The sequence below is a fragment of the Narcine bancroftii genome, chromosome 10, assembly GCF_036971445.1.
Source record: "Narcine bancroftii isolate sNarBan1 chromosome 10, sNarBan1.hap1, whole genome shotgun sequence".
Classification (NCBI taxonomy): Eukaryota; Metazoa; Chordata; class Chondrichthyes; order Torpediniformes; family Narcinidae; genus Narcine; species Narcine bancroftii.
Window position 1 is genome coordinate 70,622,997 of NC_091478.1, and position 20,664 is coordinate 70,643,660.

Here is a 20,664-nt window from a genome sequence, read left to right on the forward strand (position 1 = left end):
AACATTATAGACTAGTTCAATATAATTTTTTACGTAAATTATATTTCATGCCACAGAAATTAAATAGATTGAAATCAGACCAATGTTTTAGATGTTGCAAGAAGATAGAAACTTTTTTACATTCTACTTGGTCTTGCCCTAAAGTGAGACCCTTTTGGATAAAGTTGGCAACTTTTTTAGAACAGGGTACAGAAATTAAATTTCCACAAACCCAATGTTATTTTTATTAGGTAATATTGAAGGGGTAAGACCAAAATTGAAATTATCTATATATCAAAAAGAATTGTAAAGATTGCCTTGGCAGTAGCAAGAAAATGTATAACAGTAACATCGAAATCAGGCACCCACCAAGGTATGGAGCGATAGAACGTAGAAATACGTAGTTGCGTTCCTCTTGAGAAAATTACTTACAATCTGAGAAATAAATATGATGTATTTTAAAAAATTTAGCACCCTTATTTACAAGCTGAGGGAATTAATTATAGATGTTTTCCCTAAGCTTTGAACCCCATTTACCTCCTTGGAAGTATTAAAAGACACAAATGGTTAGAGCCATGTGATGAATGGTGTCCTCTTGTTTTTCATTTTCTTTTTCCATGTGTTTTTTTTATTTCTGCTTATTTGTCTTTCTTGCAGTTTTGTTTAGGGGGTGAGGGGGTTGGGGTTTTATTCCATCATGTATAATCAATTTAATACTAATATTTGACAACTGTAGTTTGCATTTAGCTATGATTACATGTGTGGAAACATTTTTAAATGAAATTTACAAAAAAAAAATCCTGCCACACTTCTGATATTAAATAAAAAGAGTATCATCAAAAAAGCACAGACACAAGTTCTGGTCCAGGGTACTTCAGTTATCAGGCTCCTGACTGAACCTCACAATCTTGTGCTGCTCTTTCTTTGGACTAATTGATTTTTTTTTCCCATTGTAACTCTACACTCATTGATTGTGCTCTTGTTCTTCTACTTTATGTGGCTGTATGTATGTTGGAATTGACCTGCTAGATTGATCCCAGAAGAACCCTTCTTACTGCACCAGGTTATCAAATTTATTTTAAATTAAATTTAAAATGTAAATTAAAACCCTTCTCACTGCACTAAATTTTAAAAAATGTGTTATTGTACAATGATGAGGATAAAGGAACAAAATGGAACATAAATGATTACTGCCTTTTACTTTCTATAGATGCTGCATGACCTGCTGAGGTGCTTTTGTGTTCTGTCCTAGACCCCAGCATCTGCAGATTTTATTGTTTACTAACAAAATGTTTTACCTTCTTGAGTTGTCCAAGATGAGCAGTCTGGATATCGTACTCTGCATCAGTGTGACTGTGGGTGGCTTTGTATGAAGCAAAATCTGTTTGGAGTTTTACTACATTTTCTTCCCAATTTTCAGCCTGGAATACAAAAAAAAAGTTTTAACCTAGGAGGAAATATAACTGCCTAGATAAAAATAGAAATGTTGAAAATACTCAACAGGCCACACATTAGATCTGGAACATTAATTCTACCCACAAATGCTGCTTCACCTACTGAGTATTTCCAGCTTTTCTCTTTTTATTCCAGATATTCAGCTGAAACCCTCCAAGTCTGTCATGGAACAAAATTGCTAGAAATATTCAGATTTGGTTGTTAGAGAAACAGAGTTATGTTTAAACTTAAAGACCAAACTGAGAAAAAATTAATTAAAAATTCCAGAGGAATTATGGAGGAAATGAGATGGGTGGAGAGGACAAATGGGAAACTCTGGGAAAGGGTGGAGACCAGAAGTGATTGAATAACATGATAGATAATAGACAAAGCTCAAAGGAAGACGTATAGCAAAAAGTAGGCAAGGGATGCAAATAAAAGTAGATGAGAAAGAAAAAAAACGTGATTGCTGGGAAGGTGACATACAATGCTTGAATGGAGAATTATTTGAAATTATTGAATTCGATATTTAGACCAGAGGCTATAATGTGAATAGTCTGAAGATGAGCTGCTTCTATTTGATTTTATGCAACTTAAATCTTTGTTTCTTTTCAGACTATTTCAAACTCTGATGTAGGATCTTCACCGTCAAATAACAATATTTTCTTGCTCCGCAGATGATCCCTGACGTGTTGTGTTTCTATTTTAGATTTTGATGCTGATCTAAACTGAACCAATAGTCTGTCTCCCTGTTTACCTTGCCTGCTCATTCCTCTATCGTATCAGTTTCTACCATCTCCACTGGCAGCATGCTTCAGATACTTTCCACTCTCTGTGTAAAAGTCTTGGCTTGAAAAATCTCCTTTAAACTTTCAAATTCAAGTTTATTATCATCTGACTGTCCATATAGAACCCAACATAACAGCAATTCTCCACACCACTGTGTACACATACAAATACGAGCACAAAATATACAGTATACAATAATCACACATCTACATAAATATATAGTTTAAATTAAATATAAAACTACTTTGTGATCATTCATTCAGTTACAGGATATAGTTCATCAATCTCACAGCCAGTGGGAAGAAGATATTTCCCAGTCTGGCAGCTCCTGTACTTCCTTCCTGATGGTAGTTGGTCAAAGATACTGTGTGCTGGATGGAAAGGGTCCACAATCATTCTTTGAGCCCTATTTAAGCAATGCTTCCAGTAAATATCATGGAGGAAAGGGAGACCCAGTGGTATCAGTCCCCACGCTGTTCCCACTGCCCCCCTCTCTCTCCATAGCCTGTGTCAGTCCCCACACTTATCCCGCTGTCCACACTCTCCTCACAGCCCCGTGTTGGTCCCCACACAGCTCCCACTTCCCTGCTCTCTCCTCACTGCTACATGTCGGTCTCCACACTGATCCCACTGCCCTGCTCTCTCCCCACAGCCTCGTATCAATCCCCACAATTAACCCAGTGCCCCGCTCTCTCCCCAAAGCCCCATGTCAGTCCCTTCACTGATCACACTGCCACACTCTCTGCCCACAGGCATGTGTCGGTCCCCACATTGATCCCTACTTACAAATAAAAAGTTTACAGGTGCACTGCTGGTATCCCATATAGCTTTGCTAAGTATATAATATGATATTCACACAATGTCCACATTGCATAACGCCCAATTTCATGATTGTATCATGGACATTAAGCAGTGCATACCTGTATAGGGTTTGGTACTATCCGCGTTTTCAGGGATCCATTGGGGGTCTTGGAACATATCTCCCACAGATAAGAGGGGACTACTATACTTTATTAAATGCCGTCATCATTGTCACTTTAAAAAACTCAAATTTGTGAGATTTCAAACAACCACAGTATTTTGAATTTTCAGAGAAGCCTAAATAATGTCAAGAAAATTTCAAAGCAGAGCAAGCACAAAACATATCCTTATTGGAATAAATATACATTGGAGAATTTCAAGATCTATAAAGTGCAATTGAAAAGAAAGGACTGTTGCATTTGTTATTTCATATTTTCCTTTTGTGAACCTATAGATTTCTGATCATGGGCAGGACAAATTTAAATAAAATAAATGCAGCTTTGTAAAATCTTGTGCTGTACCACAGGCAGGACGTTAACACCAAAAGAAAGGTGGGAGGATGGCAAGGATGGGATGAAGGAGTAATGATGGCTTGGATTATTCAGTCATAAAATAAAAACATCTTAAAACTTAATCCAACTCAACTGAACTCTAATTGTTAAGGAGGTGAACAATTCTGGAGTCAGGACAGAAATTTAAATATTTGAATTAAGGTTATGACTTTACAGATTAAACTATGCTGCCCAGGATATCCATGATTCTGGAAGCCCAGCATCACAAAAGAGAACAGGAGTGCCATTGCAGCAGTCTGTGTCATTTAAAAGGAGCAGAAGCACTCCTGTATCCCCAATTTTCCCCACCATAGAAACATCCCTGATATTTTAGAGGATTGGCTCACCTTGGGTCAGTGTTCACACCATAACTTGTAGATTGTGAATGGATTGTTCTCGTCTTGGACTGGGTACTCAAATCTCAGAGGTGTTGGGCTCAGCCCCCATAGTTCTCATTTCATGACTTGGACCAGGATCTGCAGAGGGTGGTAAACTTGTGGAATTTGTTGCCACAGGCAGTTGTGGAGGCCAAGTCATTGGGTGTATTTAAAGCAGAGATTATAGGTTCTTCATTTGCCAGGCCATCAAAGGTCATGGGGAGAAGGCCGGACAGTGGGGCTGAGAAGGAGAACGGATCAGCTCATTATTAAATAGTGGGGCATACTCAATTCGCTAAATAGCCTATTTCTGCTCCTATGTCTTATAGTCCGCTTCAGAGTGACTCAAAGTCAATGGTCGAGAAGCAAAAAGATCCATAGCCTTTGTAAAAGTTACTCAGCATGTAAAGAACCAAGAATTCACATCTCTCTCCATAGATACATGGATGCCTTAGTTGATAATCTAATTGGGCTAATTGTAGCATTTGAACTTTGAAATAGATGGTATTTAAAGCCATATTCTTGGGGTGGGCGTACAAATAACCTGCAAGTTACTGCTATTTTCATCTCTACAATTTGAGCCCTATGCTAATAATTTAATCTCAATGAAAAGTATAGACTTGAATGAGCAGAATTTGCCTGTGATTGCTCTGCTTTGTTCATTTTTTCTTCTAAGATTTACCAGTGGACAAGCTCAATGCCAAAGCTAGATGGAATTTGGACCATTACAGCATTGAAAACAAGCCCTTCAGCCCTTCTATGTCTATGCCAAACTATTACTCTGCCTAGTCCCACTGACCTACATCCAATCCATAACCCTCCATACCACTCCTGTCCATGTACATGTCCACATTTTTCTTAAATGTGAAAATTGAGTCCACATTCACTTCAACTGGCAGCTCGTTCCACTACTCTCTGTGGAAGAAATTCCTCCTGTTAATTCCCTAAAATTTTCCCCTTTTACCCTTAACCCATGTCCTCTGGTTTGTATCTCACCTACCCTCAGTGCAGAAAGCTGTCTTGTATTTACTCTATCTATACTTCTCATACTTTTGTATACCTCCATCAAATCTCCCTCATTCTTCTATGCTCCATGAAATAAAGACCTAACCAGTTTAATCTTTCCCTATAACTCAGTTCCTCAAGAACCAGCAACATCCAAGTAAATCTTCTCTGCACCTTTCAATCTTATTGATATCATTCTTGTAGTTAGGTGACCAAACTGCACACAATACTTCAAATTAGGCTTTACCAATGTCTTATACAAATTGACCATAACATTCCGACTCCTATACTCAGTCCTTTGATTTATGAAGACCAATATGCCAAAAGCTCTCTTGGCAACCTTATCTACCTGTGACACCACTTTCAGGGTATTATGCATCTGTGTTCCCAGATCCCTCTGTTCTACCGCATTTCTCCGTCATATACCATTTACCGTGCATGTCCTAGCTTGGTTTATCCTTCCAAAATCCAACATCTCACACTTGTCAGCATTAAATTACATCTTCCATTATTCAGCCCATTTTTCCAGCTAGTCCAGATCCCTCTGCAAGTATTGAAAGCCTTCCTCACTCTCTAACATGCCTTCAATCTTTGTGTCATCTGCAAATTTGCTGATCCAATTTACCACATCATCCAGATCATTGATATAGATGACAAACAACAATGATCCCAGCATTGATCCCTGAGGTACACCACTAGTCACAGGTCTCCAGTCTGAGAAGCAATCATCCACGACCACTCTCTGGCTTCTCCTGTATAACTTATGTTGAATCCAGTTTACTACTTCCATGAATTCCAATGGCCTGAACCTTCCTGATTAACCTTCCATGTGAACCTTGTCAAAGGCCTTATTAAAGTCCATGTAGGCAATGTCTACAGCCTTTCCTTCATCAACATTCCTGGTAATCTCTTCAAACTTTTTCAACATGGAGCGTGTTTGTTGCTCATGCTACACTAGATTCTTAGGGTGATATTGATTCATATACCAACTGTTATTAAGTATATTAATAGGTGTGTGGATGGAATGACATCACAGAAGAAAATTAAAATATTTGCTAACCAAAAACTGTGGATAAACAGTGAGGTTCACCGTTTGCTCAAAGACAGATCTGGTGACCAGGAGATTTATGGATTAGATAGGACCAACTTAAGGAGGGGAATCTCTTGGGCTAAATATATGAACAAAAAAAATCAAAGATCATTTAATTTCCTTGAACCTTTAATGCATGTGGGAGGGCATACAGATGATCACAGATTATCAATCATCTGGTATTGCGCCGCCTTCTAATTGTGACTTCCTAAAATTCTCTGAGGAACATAATTATTTTTATGCTTGCTTTGACTGAGAGAATAAGTTCTCTTTCAAGGTGGATATTTTACCTGATGAAATACCTCTCTCAATCTCCATCATTGATGTATGGGCCACCCTGAATAGGGTGAATGTACAGCTGGTCTGGATGGCAAAACTGGCCGTATGCTTAGAGCCTGTGCAGAACAGTTGGCTGGGGTTTTTACGGACATTTTCAATATGTCCCTAGCCTAGGAAGTTGTTCCAATGAGCTTTAAGATTGCAACGATTGTGCCTGTGCTGAAGGGCTCTGTCGCTATGAGTCTAAATAACTACCATCAAATTGCACTCACCTTCATCATCGCAAAGTGTTTTAAGAGGTTGGTCTTACCATGAATTCTCATCAATTTCCCTACCATACTAACAGGTCAACTGAGGATGTCATTTCAACAATATTTCACTCTGCTTTGACTCATTTGGACAGCTCTAATTCCAATTTTAGAATGCTATTCATCGACTATAGCTTGGCTTTGAACCCTGTTTTTCCCCTCTTAAGCTGGTAATCAAACTTGTTTGCGTGGTATCAGCCCATCCCTTTGTAATTGGATTTTGGACTTGCTAACTAACAGACCTCAATCTGTTAAGATGCACAATATTTTCTCTTCCATTCTTACCTTGAATACTGGTGTGACAGGGTTGTGTGTTGAGCCCCCTTTTATATTCTCTCTTTACCTCCGACTGCGTTCCTATGTATAGTACAAATTTAATAATCAAGTTCGCAGATGACACCATGGTGGTAGGCCTGATTAAAGGGGATGATGAAATAGCCTAGAGGGATGAGGTTCAGCCCTTGGCCTTGTGGTGTGCTGATAACAAATTGACACATAACACTCAGAAGGCTAAGGAGATCAGCATGGACTTCAAGTGTGCCAGAAGCCACACTCATGTCCCAATTTACGTCAATGGGGTGGTGGTGGAGTGTTTACTGAGCTTTAAATTCCTTGGTGTCCATCTCTCTGAAGATTTCACTTGGCCCTTGGATTCCTCAATTCTGATTAAAAAGGCACAACAGGGTCTTTATTTTTTAAGGAGCATGAGGAAGATCCACCTCTGTCCCAGGATACTGTTAGATTTCTATAGATGCACAGTTGAGAGTGAGCTACATATGGTATTTTGGTGTGGTACAGGAATTGTATTGCACAAGATCCAGCGGGTAGTTAAAACTGGCCAATGGACTAATGGAATCCAATTACCTACCATTGAAAACATCTATAGGGAACGATATCTGGGAAGGGTGAGAAACAATATCAAAGGTGCCACACACCCAAATCATGGACTATTCACTCTTCTCTCTTTGGGCAGACACTACAGGAGCCTTGGATCGTGCAGAATCAAGAAGAGCTTTTCTTTTTACAAAGCTATGACTATGTTGAACCCTGAATTGTGGCACTGACTGGTCTTGCACTCACATTGTAAAATTAGGACTTTTAAATAGTTCTTTGTAGAATAGTGTTGTTGTTGGTTTTATTTGCACTTTTTATTCTAATGTATAAAGCACTATTTTTTAACTTCCGATCGATGCTGATTGTATTTCATTGTCTAGTTTACTGGTACAATGACAATAAAGTGAATCATCATCATAAGATTGGGTAAACGTGACCTATCATGCACAAAAGCCATGTTTGACAATCCGTGATCAGTCCTTGGCTATCCAAATACTTGCATATCCGATCTCTTAGGACACCTTGCAACAATTTATCTACTATGAATGTCAAGCCCACTGTCTTCTAATTTCCTGGGTTACTTTTTGAGCCTTTTTCACACAACAGTAAAAGATGAGCTCCCCTCCAATCCTCCTGAATATCACCTTTGGCTAAGGACACTTTAAATATTTCTGCCAAGGCCCCTGCAATTTCTGCACTCGGGAATATCTTGTCAATAACTATTATTTGCTTTAAGACAGCATGCACCTCCTCCTCTTTAATCTGTATCGGTTCCATAACCTCACTGTTTTCCTTACTTCCCAAGAATCTGTGCCACTTTCCTGAATAAATACTAATGCAAAAAAACACATTCAAGATCTCTCCCATTTCTTGTGTCTCCATTCATAACCGTTCTCTCTGATTTTTAAGGGGACCAATTTTGTCCCTTATAATCTTTTTGCTCTCAATATACCTTAGAAACCCTGAGAATTGTCTGCCAAAGCAACCTAATGTCTTCTTTTAGCCTTCTTCATTTCCTTCTTAAGTTTTTACTTGCATTTTTTATACTCCGCAAGTATCTTATTTGCTCCTTGTTGCCTATACCTGCTATACACTTATCTCTTCTTAACTAGAGCCCCAGCATGTCCCCTGACAGGAACAAACAAACTTTGTACAAATTTCACTTTGAATGCTTTCCACTTACCAAACACATTCTTGCCAGAAAACAATGTCCCAATCTACACTTTCTGGATCCTTTTTCATTTCCTCGAAATTGGCCTTTCTCCAGTTTAGAATCTCAACCCAAGGACAAGACCTATCTTTATTCATAAACCACTTGGAACCAATGGCATTATGATCACTGGACCCAAAATGTTCCCTTACACATACTTCTGTCACCTGTCTTGTCTTGATCCACAATAGGAAATCCAGTATTGCATTCACTCTAGTTGGTACCTCAAAATATTGATTTAGAAAACATTCCTGAACACATTTGACAAACTCCAAGCCATCCAGCTTTTGTACAGTATAGGAGTCTCAGTCAATTATTTGGAAAAGTTAAAATCTCCTACTATCACAACTTTATGTTTCCTGCAGCTGTCTGCTATCTCTCTACAGATTTGCTCCTACAATCTGTCTTGCCTGAACACAGTGATGATATTTTCTCTCAGAAGCAATGCCATTTCTCCCCCTTTCATCCCTCTATTTTTATCATGTCTAAACAACAGAAGCCTGGAACAATGAGCTGCCAGTCCTGCCCCTCATGCAACCAAGTTTCACTAATGGCCACCAAGTATAATTTCACGTGCTAATCCACGGTATAAGCTCGTATGCCTTTCCTACAATACTCCTTGCATTGAAATAGATGCATCTGAGAACATTTCCACCACATACAACCCTTTGACTTCTGATGTAACATGCAATCTTCTCTTCATCTTTTTTCTCCCTCATTCCACTATCTTCTCCGGAACTCTGTTTCTCACCCTCCTGCAAATCAAGTTTAAACCCCACGGAGTAGCACCAGCAAACCTTCCCGCAAGGATACTAGTCCCCCTCCAGCTCAGATGCAAACAGCCTGCATTGGAACAGATCCCACTTTCCCTGGAAGAGAGCCCAGAGATCCAGAAACCTGGTCCTCCTTCTTGGACCATCTCTTTAGTGCCATGTTAAACTGCATTATCCTCCTAATTCTAACCTCGTTAGCACGTGGTTCAGGTGTCAGTCTTGAGATCATCATCCTGGAGGTCCTGTTCTTCAACCTAGCATTGAACTCCCTGAACTCTCTTTGCAGGATCTCATCATCCTTCCTACCCACACCATTGGTCCCTACATGGACCATAACTTATGGCTGCTCACCCTCCCTCCTGAGAATGGTGTGAATTCAATCTGAGATATCTCTGGCACCAGGGAGGCAACACTGCATTGGAGAATGCCAATCATACTAAATTGAGTAAAATCCACAATTTTTCTTGGATTTCAGCAACGGAACAACATCTCCATTCTTTGGTGCTGGATTAGCTGGGAATCACATTGCTTCATCTTGGTTTTATTCCTTTTGCTTTTGCAATGAAGCATTCCAGATCTGTGCAAACTAGTTAGTTCTTTCATCCAAATAGGGCTTTTGTTTCTGGTCAAGTTTATTCTATGGTAGCCTTGTTATTTTAGAATTTAAAAAAAACTGGATAAAATGAGAAAAAGATTGAAGAGAATGAGAAACAACTGTTCAGTACTTCATAAGGTGCTGGAAGTATCACAATTATACTGTCCTGCTGTACATTAACCAACCTGAGGGTTAGTTTCTTATTTCACAGCATGATGAAGACATTGGTTTGATTAAATGAACCAGTGGACAAGCATAGAGTTTACTGGTGCAAGCAATAAACTAAAACATGTCGTATCCAGGTAACCACACACTATAAATCAAAATTCCTAGTGAGGTCGAAAAATCAATCTTCTTGTGTTACCTCCAGGGCAAACACGATTTATAAATGCAGCATTCAGATAACTTCCAATTTAATGTTAACAAGGTTTTAAAGTCACACCTGTCTTAGAACACAGATATTTTGCTTCAAAAACATGCAAAGTAATTTTATTGTGAAAACACAGAAATTCAAGCTCATGATGAAACACAATATTCAAGTGATGCACATCTCTGCCCTACCTCTACAACTTAAATATTTCCAATATTGTAGAAAAAGCAGTAACATACACAAAGGTGTGCAATACGTTCTTAATGACCACAGGGTAAACAAGTGAGAATGCCAAACAAAATATACTTCACAAAACCACAATAAGAAAATTCTTCCAACTAAATCAGATAAAATAGAGGTTTTTAAAAATGGAGCATATGCACGCCTTAAAGGAGTGCAGCATGTCACCAACTGAACATGCTCCTTGTACATGTTGCATCAAAATTTAGACACAATTTTTAAGCAAGTCTCTATAAAAAAGCTGTCCATTTGTATGCAAGATAAGCTTGACTGAAAAAGAAATGCCTTCTTTCTTCCTGTAAGATCTTTTGCTCTATAATCACTTACTGGCTACTGTCCAATATTTTAAGGTGAGATACTGTTAACTATTGTCAGAAGTGCTGCTTAAGGAAACCATAACAGTTAAGCATCGTGCCCCAAAATTAAGATGGCTTGTAGATGTATACTAAGTTGTGTGACTTGAATGAGATACTCCAATATGGAATAAATAAGGATGCTCCAATTGCTGGATCTCTTGGCAACTAATCTTTCCAAATAATGAGGAAGTGGGGGAAATGACTTCATGCTCTTCAATGACAATGAAAGATATGCTGCAACTGTCAAAAATAAAGATGCACTCTTTTAAACCTTTCTTTTTTACTTAACAAAAGTGCAACAGCAATTTACTTATTTCAATTTAGTATTTTTGTCCATTTAGGATACCAACAGAATGGGTTGAATGGCTTGTGCTGTAAATATTTTATGATACCATGGTGCTGGGAAGCAGATCCAGATTATTTATTACCCATTACTAATTGCCATTGAATTAGGTGGTCAGCCGGGCCTTACCAGAAGGCAGTTAGAACTTGCTCTGATCCTGTACTCACACCAAAGCCAGACTAGGGCAAATCTATGGAAACAGAGTTACCACGAGCTGATGAAACCTGAAGAATGTTAATTCTTCTCCCCCTTCCTACAAATGCATCTTTCCAGCATTTTTTTTTAGTTTTAGTTCAGGTTTTCAACAGATGGATTTTTTTCTCTTTTTGGAAATTTCTGTATTTCAGATTTATTGTCAGAGTACATAGATGACATCATGAGATTCTTTTTCTGCAGGCAAGGAAGAGTTACCACTTAATGGTAGTGTAAATAAAGAACTGTAAATAGATAACGAAATAAAGATAACAAATAGAGAAACTGTAAACAAACTGACTATGCAATAGAGGAAAAAAAATCAAAAAGTGAACAAGAGTCCTTAAATTAATCCCCGAGTTTGTTGTTGAGGAGTCTGATGGTGGAGGGGGAGCAGCTGTTACTGAACCTGGTGGTGTGAGTCTTGTGGCACCTAGACCTCTTTCCTGATGGCAGCAGTGAGGACAGAGCATGTGCTAGGTGATGTGGATCTTTGACGATTGCTGCTGCTCTCTGATACCACTGTTCCCTGTAGATGTTCTTGATAGTGGGGAAGGTTTTGCCTGGGTTGTATCCACTACATTTTGGAGGGCTTTACTTTTGGGGGTATTGGTGTCCCCATACCATACCATGATGCATTAGGTCAGCACATTTTCCACCACGCATCTGTAGAAATTTGCCAGTTTCTGGTGTCATACCAAACCTCTGCAAACTCCTGAGGAAAATAGAGGTACTGAGGTGCTTTCTTCACGATGCCATTGGTATATTAGGTCTAGGAAAGAAACTCTGTGATAGAGACTCTCAAGAACATAAATTTGCTCACCCACTCCACCTCTGATCCCCCAATAATCACTGGATTGTATACCTCTGGCTTTCCCTTCCTGAAGTCAAAAATCATGTCATTAGTTTTGATGCCATTGAGTGCAAGGTTCTTGTAGGTCCACCATTCAGTCAAGTTTTCAATCTCTCTCCTGTATGCTGACTCATCACCATTCTTTATACTACCCACACCATGGTATCGCTGGCACATTTATAGATGGTGTTCTTGTCATACTGAACTGTAGGTTATCATGCTGTGGTTTGATGACATCATGATATTTCATTATCAGGTTGTGGTTTCTGCGACATAGTGGGCCCAAAATTAAAGTTTTAAATGATTTTTATTTTGAATCTGAGCATTGCTGGCAAGATTACTATTCCCATTATTAGCTGGAGAAGGTAGTCATGAGCTTCCTTGAACTACTGCACTGAATTGATGAGTGAGGTGTGGACCCAGCAATCATAATCTACTGGTGATGTGTTTCCAAATGATTACAGCATGCCACTTCAAGGGAAATCTGTAGGTTGTGGGTGGTGTGCATGGTGCCTTCATCAGTTTTGGGTAGAGGTTAAACCATATAACCATATAACCGCTTACAGCACAGAACAGGCCAGTTCGGCCCTACTAGTCCATGCCGTAACAAATCCCCACCCTCCTAGTCCCACTGACCAGCACCCGGTCCATACCCCCCCAGTCCTCTCCTATCCATGTAACTATCTAGTCTTTCCTTAAATGTAACCAATGATCCCGCCTCGACCACGTCTGTTGGAAGCTCATTTCGCATCCCCACCACCCTTTGCATAAAGAAATTTCCCCTCATGTTCCTCTTATAATTTTCCCCCTTCAATCTTAAATCATGCCCTCTAGTTTGAATCTCCCCCACTCTTAATTGAAAAAGCCTATCCACGTTTACTTCGTCTGTCCCTTTTAAAATCTTAAACACCTCTATCAAGTCCCCTCTCAATCTTCTACGCTCTAGAGAAAAAAGCCCCAGTGTGCACAACCTTTCCCTGTAACTCAAACCTTGAAATCCTGTCAACATTCTCGTGAACCTTCTCTGCACTCTCTCTATTTTGTTTATATCTTTCCTATAATTTGGTGACCAAAACTGTACACAGTACTCCAAATTTGGCCTCACCAATGCCTTGTACAATTTCATCATAACCTCCCTACTCTTGAATTCAATACTCCGATTTATGAAGGCCAACATTCCAAATGCCTTCTTCACCACACCATCTGCCTGAGTATCAGCCTTGAGGGTATTATTTACCACAACTCCTAAATCCCTTTGTTGCTCTGCACATCTCAATAGCCTACCATTTAATGCATATGACCTATTTAGATTTGCCTTTCCAAAATGTAACACCTCACACTTATCTGTATTAAATTCCATCAGCCATTTCTCAGCCCACACCTCCAGCCTCCCTAAATCACCTTTTAATCTACGGTAATCTTCCTCACTGTCCACAACACCACCAATCTTTGTATCATCCGCAAACTTGCTTATCCAATTCTCCACCCCTACTTCCAGATCGTTAATATATATAACAAACAATAGTGGACCGAGGACCGATCCCTGAGGAACTCCACTAGTCACTGGCCTTCAATTGGACAAACAATTTTCTACCACTACTCTCTGACACCTCCCATCCAACCATTGCTGAATCCATTTCACTACCTCCTCTTTTATACCTAATGCCTCCACCTTTTTTCCTAACCTCCTGTGGGGAACTTTGTCAAAAGCTTTACTAAAGTCTAAATAGACAACATCCACAACTTTCCCTTCATCAACCTTTTTTGTAACCCCCTCGAAAAACTCAATCAGGTTTGTCAAGCATGATCTACCCCTGACAAAACCATGCTGATTACTCCCTAGCAATCCCTGTACCTCCAAATAATTGTAAATACCATCCCTCAGAACACTTTCCATCAACTTGCCCACCACAGATGTCAGACCCACGGGCCTATAATTCCCAGGTTTACATTTAGACCCTTTCTTAAACAGCGGAACCACATGCGCCACCCTCCAATCCTTTGGCACTACTCCTGTGGCCAGTGACATCCTAAATATCTCTGTTAATGGCCCCACTATCTGTCCACTAGCCTCCCTGAGTGTCCTTGGGAATATTTTGTCCAGTCCCGGAGATTTATCCACCTTTATCTTTTTCAACTCAGCCATCACTACCTCCTCGGTTATCCTTATATGCTTCATTACCTCCCCACTATTTTTCATTACCTCAACTGGTTCAATATTTTTTTCCCTAGTGAATACCGAGGCAAAGAAATCATTCAAAATTTCCCCCATTTCCTCTGACTTCTCACTCAGCCTACCCTCACTATCTACAAGGGGTCCAATTTTATCCCTCACTAATCTTTTACTTTTAATGTACTTATAGAAACCCTTTGGATTTATTTTTACTCTGTCTGCCAAAGCCTCTTTGTGCCTTTTTTTGGCCTTTCTAATTTCTTTCATAAGATTCCTTCTACACTCCTTGTAGTCCTCCTTCAAATTGTCAGCTCTCTGTTCTTTATACTTCTTGTACACCTCCCTTTTTCTCCTAACCAAATTTCCAATATTCCTCGAAAACCAAGCCTCCCTATGACTTCCAGCCTTTCCTTTGATCCTCACTGGAACATAACTACTCTGTACCCTCAAAATTTATTTTTTGAATATCCTCCATTTCTCATTTACACCCTCACCTGAAAATATCCTGTCCCACTCAATACTCCCCAAATCCCTTCGTATTCCTTCGAAATTTGCTCTTCTCCAATCCAGAACCTCAACTTTAGGCCCCTCCTTGCTCCTCCCTAAAACTACCTTAAAACTAACAGAATTATGATCACTAGACCCAATTGGATCTCCAACATTCTACTAATTGATTCAGAAAACAATCTTGAACACATTTAACGAACTCTAGCCCATCCAGCCCTCTAACTGTATGGGTATCCCAATCAACGTGAGGGAAGTTAAAATCTCCCATGATCACTACCTTATGATTATCACACATATACGTTATCTCTCTACACATTTGTTCCTCTAGTTTTCTTGACCCATTTGGTGGTCTGTAATACACCCCTATTAGCACCCTCATGTCTCCTTCACCCATCAATTCCACCCAAACAGCCTCACTGGATGATCCCTCCAGACCATCTTGCCACCTCACGGCAGTAATGTCCTCCTTAACAAGCAGAGCAACTCCTTCCCCTTTTTTACCCCCTGATCTATCTTTCTTCTTTCTTATTTGGCTTGGCTTCACGGACAAAGATTTATGGAGGGGGTAAATGTCCACGTCAGCTTCAGGCTCGTTTGTGGCTGACAAGTCCGATGCGGGACAGGCAGACACGGTTGCAGCGGTTGCAGGGGAAAATTGGTTGGTTGGGGTTGGGTGTTGGGTTTTTCCTCCTTTGCCTTTTGTCAGTGTGGTGGGCTCTGCGGTCTTCTTCAAAGGAGGTTGCTGCCCGTCGAACTGTGAGGCGCTAAGATGCACGGTTTGAGGCGATATCAGCTCACTGGCGGTGGTCAATGTGGCAGGCACCAAGCGATTTCTTTAGGCAGTCCTTGTACCTTTTCTTTGGTGCACCTCTGTCACGGTGGCCAGTGGAGAGCTCGCCATATAACACGATCTTGGGAAGGCGATGGTCCTCCATTCTGGAGACGTGACACACCCAGCGCAGCTGGATCTTCAGCAGCGTGGACTCGATGCTGTCGACCTCTGCCATCTCGAGTACTTCGAAGTTAGGGATGAAAGCGCTCCAATGAATGTTGAGGATGGAGCGGAGACAACGCTGGTGGAAGCGTTCTAGGAGCCATAGGTGATGCCGGTAGAGGACCCATGATTCGGAGCCGAACAGGAGTGTGGGTATGACAACGGCTCTGTATACGCTTATCTTTGTGAGGTTTTTCAGTTGGTTGTTTTTCCAGACTCTTTTGCGTAGTCTTCCAAAGGCGCTATTTGCCTTGGCGAGTCTGTTGTCTATCTCGTTGTCGATCCTTGCATCTGATGAAATGGTGCAGCCGAGATAGGTAAACTGGTTGACCGTTTAGAGTTTTGTGTGCCCGATGGAGATGTGGGGGGGCTGGTAGTCATGGTGGGGAGCTGGCTGATGGAGGACCTCAGTTTTCTTCAGGCTGACTTCCAGGCCAAACATTTTGGCAGTTTCCGCAAAACAGGACGTCAAGCGCTGAAGAGCTGGCTCTGAATGGGCAACTAAAGCGGCATCGTCTGCAAAGAGTAGTTCACGGACAAGTTTCTCCTGTGTCTTGGTGTGAGCTTGCAGGCGCCTCAGATTGAAGAGACTGTCATCCGTGCGGTACCGGATGTAAACAGCGTCTTCATTGTTGAGGTCTTTCATGGCTTGGTTCAGCATCATGCTGAAGAAGATTGAAAAGAGGGTTGGTGCGAGAACACAGCCTTGCTTCACGCCATTGTTAATGGAGAAGGGTTCAGAGAGCTCATTGCTGTATCTGACCCGACCTTGTTGGTTTTCGTGCAGTTGGATAACCATGTTGAGGAACTTTGGGGGGCATCCGATGCGCTCTAGTATTTGCCAAAGCCCTTTCCTGCTCACGGTGTCGAAGGCTTTGGTGAGGTCAACAAAGGTGATGTAGAGTCCTTTGTTTTGTTCTCTGCACTTTTCTTGGAGCTGTCTGAGGGCAAAGACCATGTCAGTAGTTCCTCTGTTTGCGCGAAAGCCGCACTGTGATTCTGGGAGAATATTCTCGGCGACACTAGGTATTATTCTATTTAGGAGAATCCTAGCGAAGATTTTGCCTGCAATGGAGAGCAGCGTGATTCCCCTGTAGTTTGAGCAGTCTGATTTCTCGCCTTTGTTTTTGTACAGGGTGATGATGGTGGCATCACGAAGGTCCTGAGGCAGTTTTCCTTGGTCCCAACAAAGCTTGAAAAACTCATGCAGTTTGACATGCAGAGTCACATCTAAAACAAATGTATCCTGGATCGTTAAGTTGCCAGTCCTGCCCCTCTTGTGGCCAGGTCTCACTAATTGCCACAATATTGTGACCCCAAGTATCTGTCCATGCTCTAAGCTCGTCTACCTTGTTCACTATGCTCCTTGCATTAAAATATATGCAATTCAGAGAATGACCCGCACATACATTCTCTTTTCTACCTTCTACCCTAATCTCCATCCTACCTTTGTTATCGTTTTTATTCTCATCTAGGTGGCCATGCTCCCTTGACTCTGCTCTCACACTCTGTTCCCCAGCCCCCTGCCAAACTAGTTTAAACCTTCCCCCACAGCTCTATCAAATCTGCTTGCCAGCACATTGGTCCCCCTCCAGTTCAAGTGGAGTCCGTCCCTTTTGTACAGGTCCGACCTTCCCCAGAAGAGATCACAATGATCCAGAAATCTTATCCCTTGCCCCCTGCACCATTTCTTTAGCCACGCATTCATCTTCCACATCCTCCTATTTCTGCCCTCACTAGCGCGTGGCACCGGCAGCAATCCAGAGATTACTACCTTGGAGGTCCTGTTTTTTAACTTCTTACCTAATTCTACATAATCCTGTTTCAGGACCTCATCCCCACTTCTAGCTAAGTCATTGGTCCCCACATGGACCACGACTTCTGGGTGTTCTCCTTCCCCTTGCAGAAAGCTATGTACTCGATCAGAGATAACCCTGACCCTGGCACCAGGGAGGCAACATACCAACCTGGATCCCCGATCTCGTCCCACAAACCTTCTATCTGTCCCTCTGACTAACGAGTCCCAAACTACAAGCATCCTGTTCTTATCCCTCCTTCCCTTCTGAACCTCAGGGGCAGCCACCATGCCAGAGACCTGACCCCCACTACTCGTCCCTGATAGGCTGTTCCCCCCCAGCAGTATCCAATGAAGAATACATATTGCTGAGTGGCACTTCCACAGGGGCACTCTGCACTGGCACTCTCCCTCCTTTCCTCACAGTCACCCAATTCCCTGACTCCTGCCTTCTAGAGGTAACTGTCTCCCTGTAACTCCTCTCTATCACTGCCTCTGCTTCCCTTATGATCCTCAGTTCATCCAACTGCAGCTCAAGCTCCTTAACATGGTCATTCATTATATGCAATTGGATGCACCTTTTGCAGGTGTAGTCATCAGAAACAGCTGTGCTGTCTCTGATTTCCCACATCCCACAATTGGAGCACTTAACTACCCCAACTGACTCCATTTACTCCTTTCTTAATATAAATACCCTTCCCACACAAGTAGTTCCTTCTCGCCGAAGTCTCTCGAGCCAAAGTCCTAAGACCCCATTCCTTCACTGGGCCACTCACTCACTGTGCCGCTCCTCGCTGGCCGCTCCCTCCCTTTCTACTCCTTTTATTAGCCCTTACCAATTTACCCCAATAACTCCCGGCTCCTCCTCCTCTCACCTGACACCAGGCACTGACTCACTGTCTCCTCCGACCCCGAGTCTGACCTTTCTGAGCCCAAGGTTGTGAATCTGCTATGTAGCGTAGACAAGCAATTGCAATATATTTTGTAGTTAGTACAAAATGCAGTTGCTCTGTTCTGATGGCAGTAGAAGTGAATGCTTGGGGCAGTTAGTGGGGTGCCATTTGGATAGCTTGCTTTGTCCCGGAGGGGTTTTGCTCTTCCTGAGAGTTCTTGGTACAGCAATCATTCAGGCAGATGAAGAATATTCCATCACACTCCTGACATATGCCTTGTCGATCACTGAATTGACGCAGCAACTGATTTTTCAATTTCACAATACCACCTATTGAGTTTACATTTTTGCAATGCTACTTGCTGAATTTTCCACAATTTTCTGTTTATATTGCTCTAAATTTGATTACAATTAATTGCTCTTGGATTCAAATTAAAAACGTTAAAACACAAGTTTAGATTATGTCACATCAAAGAAAAGAGCCAATATTACAAAAAAAATAATCAATCCCACCTGCAACAAAGCACTAGATAAATATTTTGCAGGACATAAAACATGAATGCTATCTTTTGAAAATCCCCAAGAGTTCCTTTAGACTGCTATTATTAGAGAAAGTGTCCGTGAAGGGAAACATTCCAGGATTTCAGTCAGCTAACAGAAACTCAAATTAATATCACTTCTACAGAAGTCTTGTACCCTAATGACATATCTCCAAATGGAATAGTCATTTAACGTTTGCTTTGAAATCAATGTGAAAAGCCAAGGTAACACAAAAAATGCTAATTTCACAAAAGCTTTGTTTTTAGTGGGTCATAGACTTAGCTATTTCTATTGAATTTCTGATCTTTATATTTCAAAGTTAATTCTGAGTTGCTTAAGGTTTAAAAACCTTTTTGCATCTAATTAAGGTCCATTGATTTAGCCCATACAACTCAAGGGAGTTTAATTCTTTCAGATTCGATGATGTTTTGGTCTATGATTTTATTACATCACATAGTTATGAACATAACAGGAGCAGGAGCAGGGCATCCATCCCACCAAACCTGCTCTGCTATGACTGATCTAATGACAGGCTCATCTCCACCTACCTGCCTTTTCCCCATATCCCTTAATTCCTCTACAATCTCTCCAACTTTGTCTTAATTATATTTACTGAGGTAGCCTCCACTTTCTCAAAGGAGAAGAGAATTCCATAAATTCACCACCCTCTGGGAAAAGCAGTTGATCCTCATCTTTGTCCTAAACTTACTACCCTGAATTTTGAGACCATGTCCCCTAGTTCTAGTCTCCTCCACCAATGGAAACAACTTACCTACCTCAATCTTATTTATGCCTTTCATAATTTTCTACATTTCCGTAAGATCCTTTCTTCTATTATCAAGTGAAGTGTGACTGGTCTTTACTTTCATCAGTACTCGACTGAGATCTTGGGAAATTATTACTTGAAAATGGATTAATCATACATTATCATTTAACCTATTCCTTGGTAACTGACAAATTAATTATGAGGAAGGCTCGTCAGTGGCTATATTTTGCAAGGACTTTGAGGATAGGGTATATCACCAAACACTTGCATATTTCTACAGGTGTACCATGGAGTGTATTTTGACTGGTTGCATCATCATCTGGTATGGAGGTGCCAATGCAGAAGACAGGAAATGACTACAGAGAGTTGTGAACTTGGCCAGCGCCATCATGGGCACCAGCCTTCACTCCATTAAGGACACATACAAGTAGCCTCTATCCGCAAGGACCCTCACTACCAAGCCATACCCTACTTTCACTGCTACTATCAGGAGCCTGAAGTCGAACTCACAATGGTACAGAAACAGCTTCTTGCCCTCTGCCTTCAGTTATCTGAATGGACAATGAGCCACAGATAGTGCCTCAGTTTCTTTTCTTTTGTACTAAATTATTTATTTTA

The 20,664-nt window shown here is 41.0% G+C and overlaps 1 protein-coding gene across 9 annotated transcripts in view; it reads right to left on the reverse strand.

The window, feature by feature from the left end:
* LOC138744724 (polyamine-modulated factor 1-binding protein 1) overlaps positions 1-20,664 on the reverse strand; it is a 640,882-nt gene that overhangs the window by 137,392 nt on the left and 482,826 nt on the right. For all 9 annotated transcript variants that reach the window (XM_069901308.1, XM_069901306.1, XM_069901305.1 and 6 more), the window contains one exon: positions 1,278-1,400. In XM_069901308.1, the coding sequence (XP_069757409.1) occupies positions 1,278-1,400 (123 nt within the window). The remainder of the gene's footprint in view (positions 1-1,277; positions 1,401-20,664) is intronic.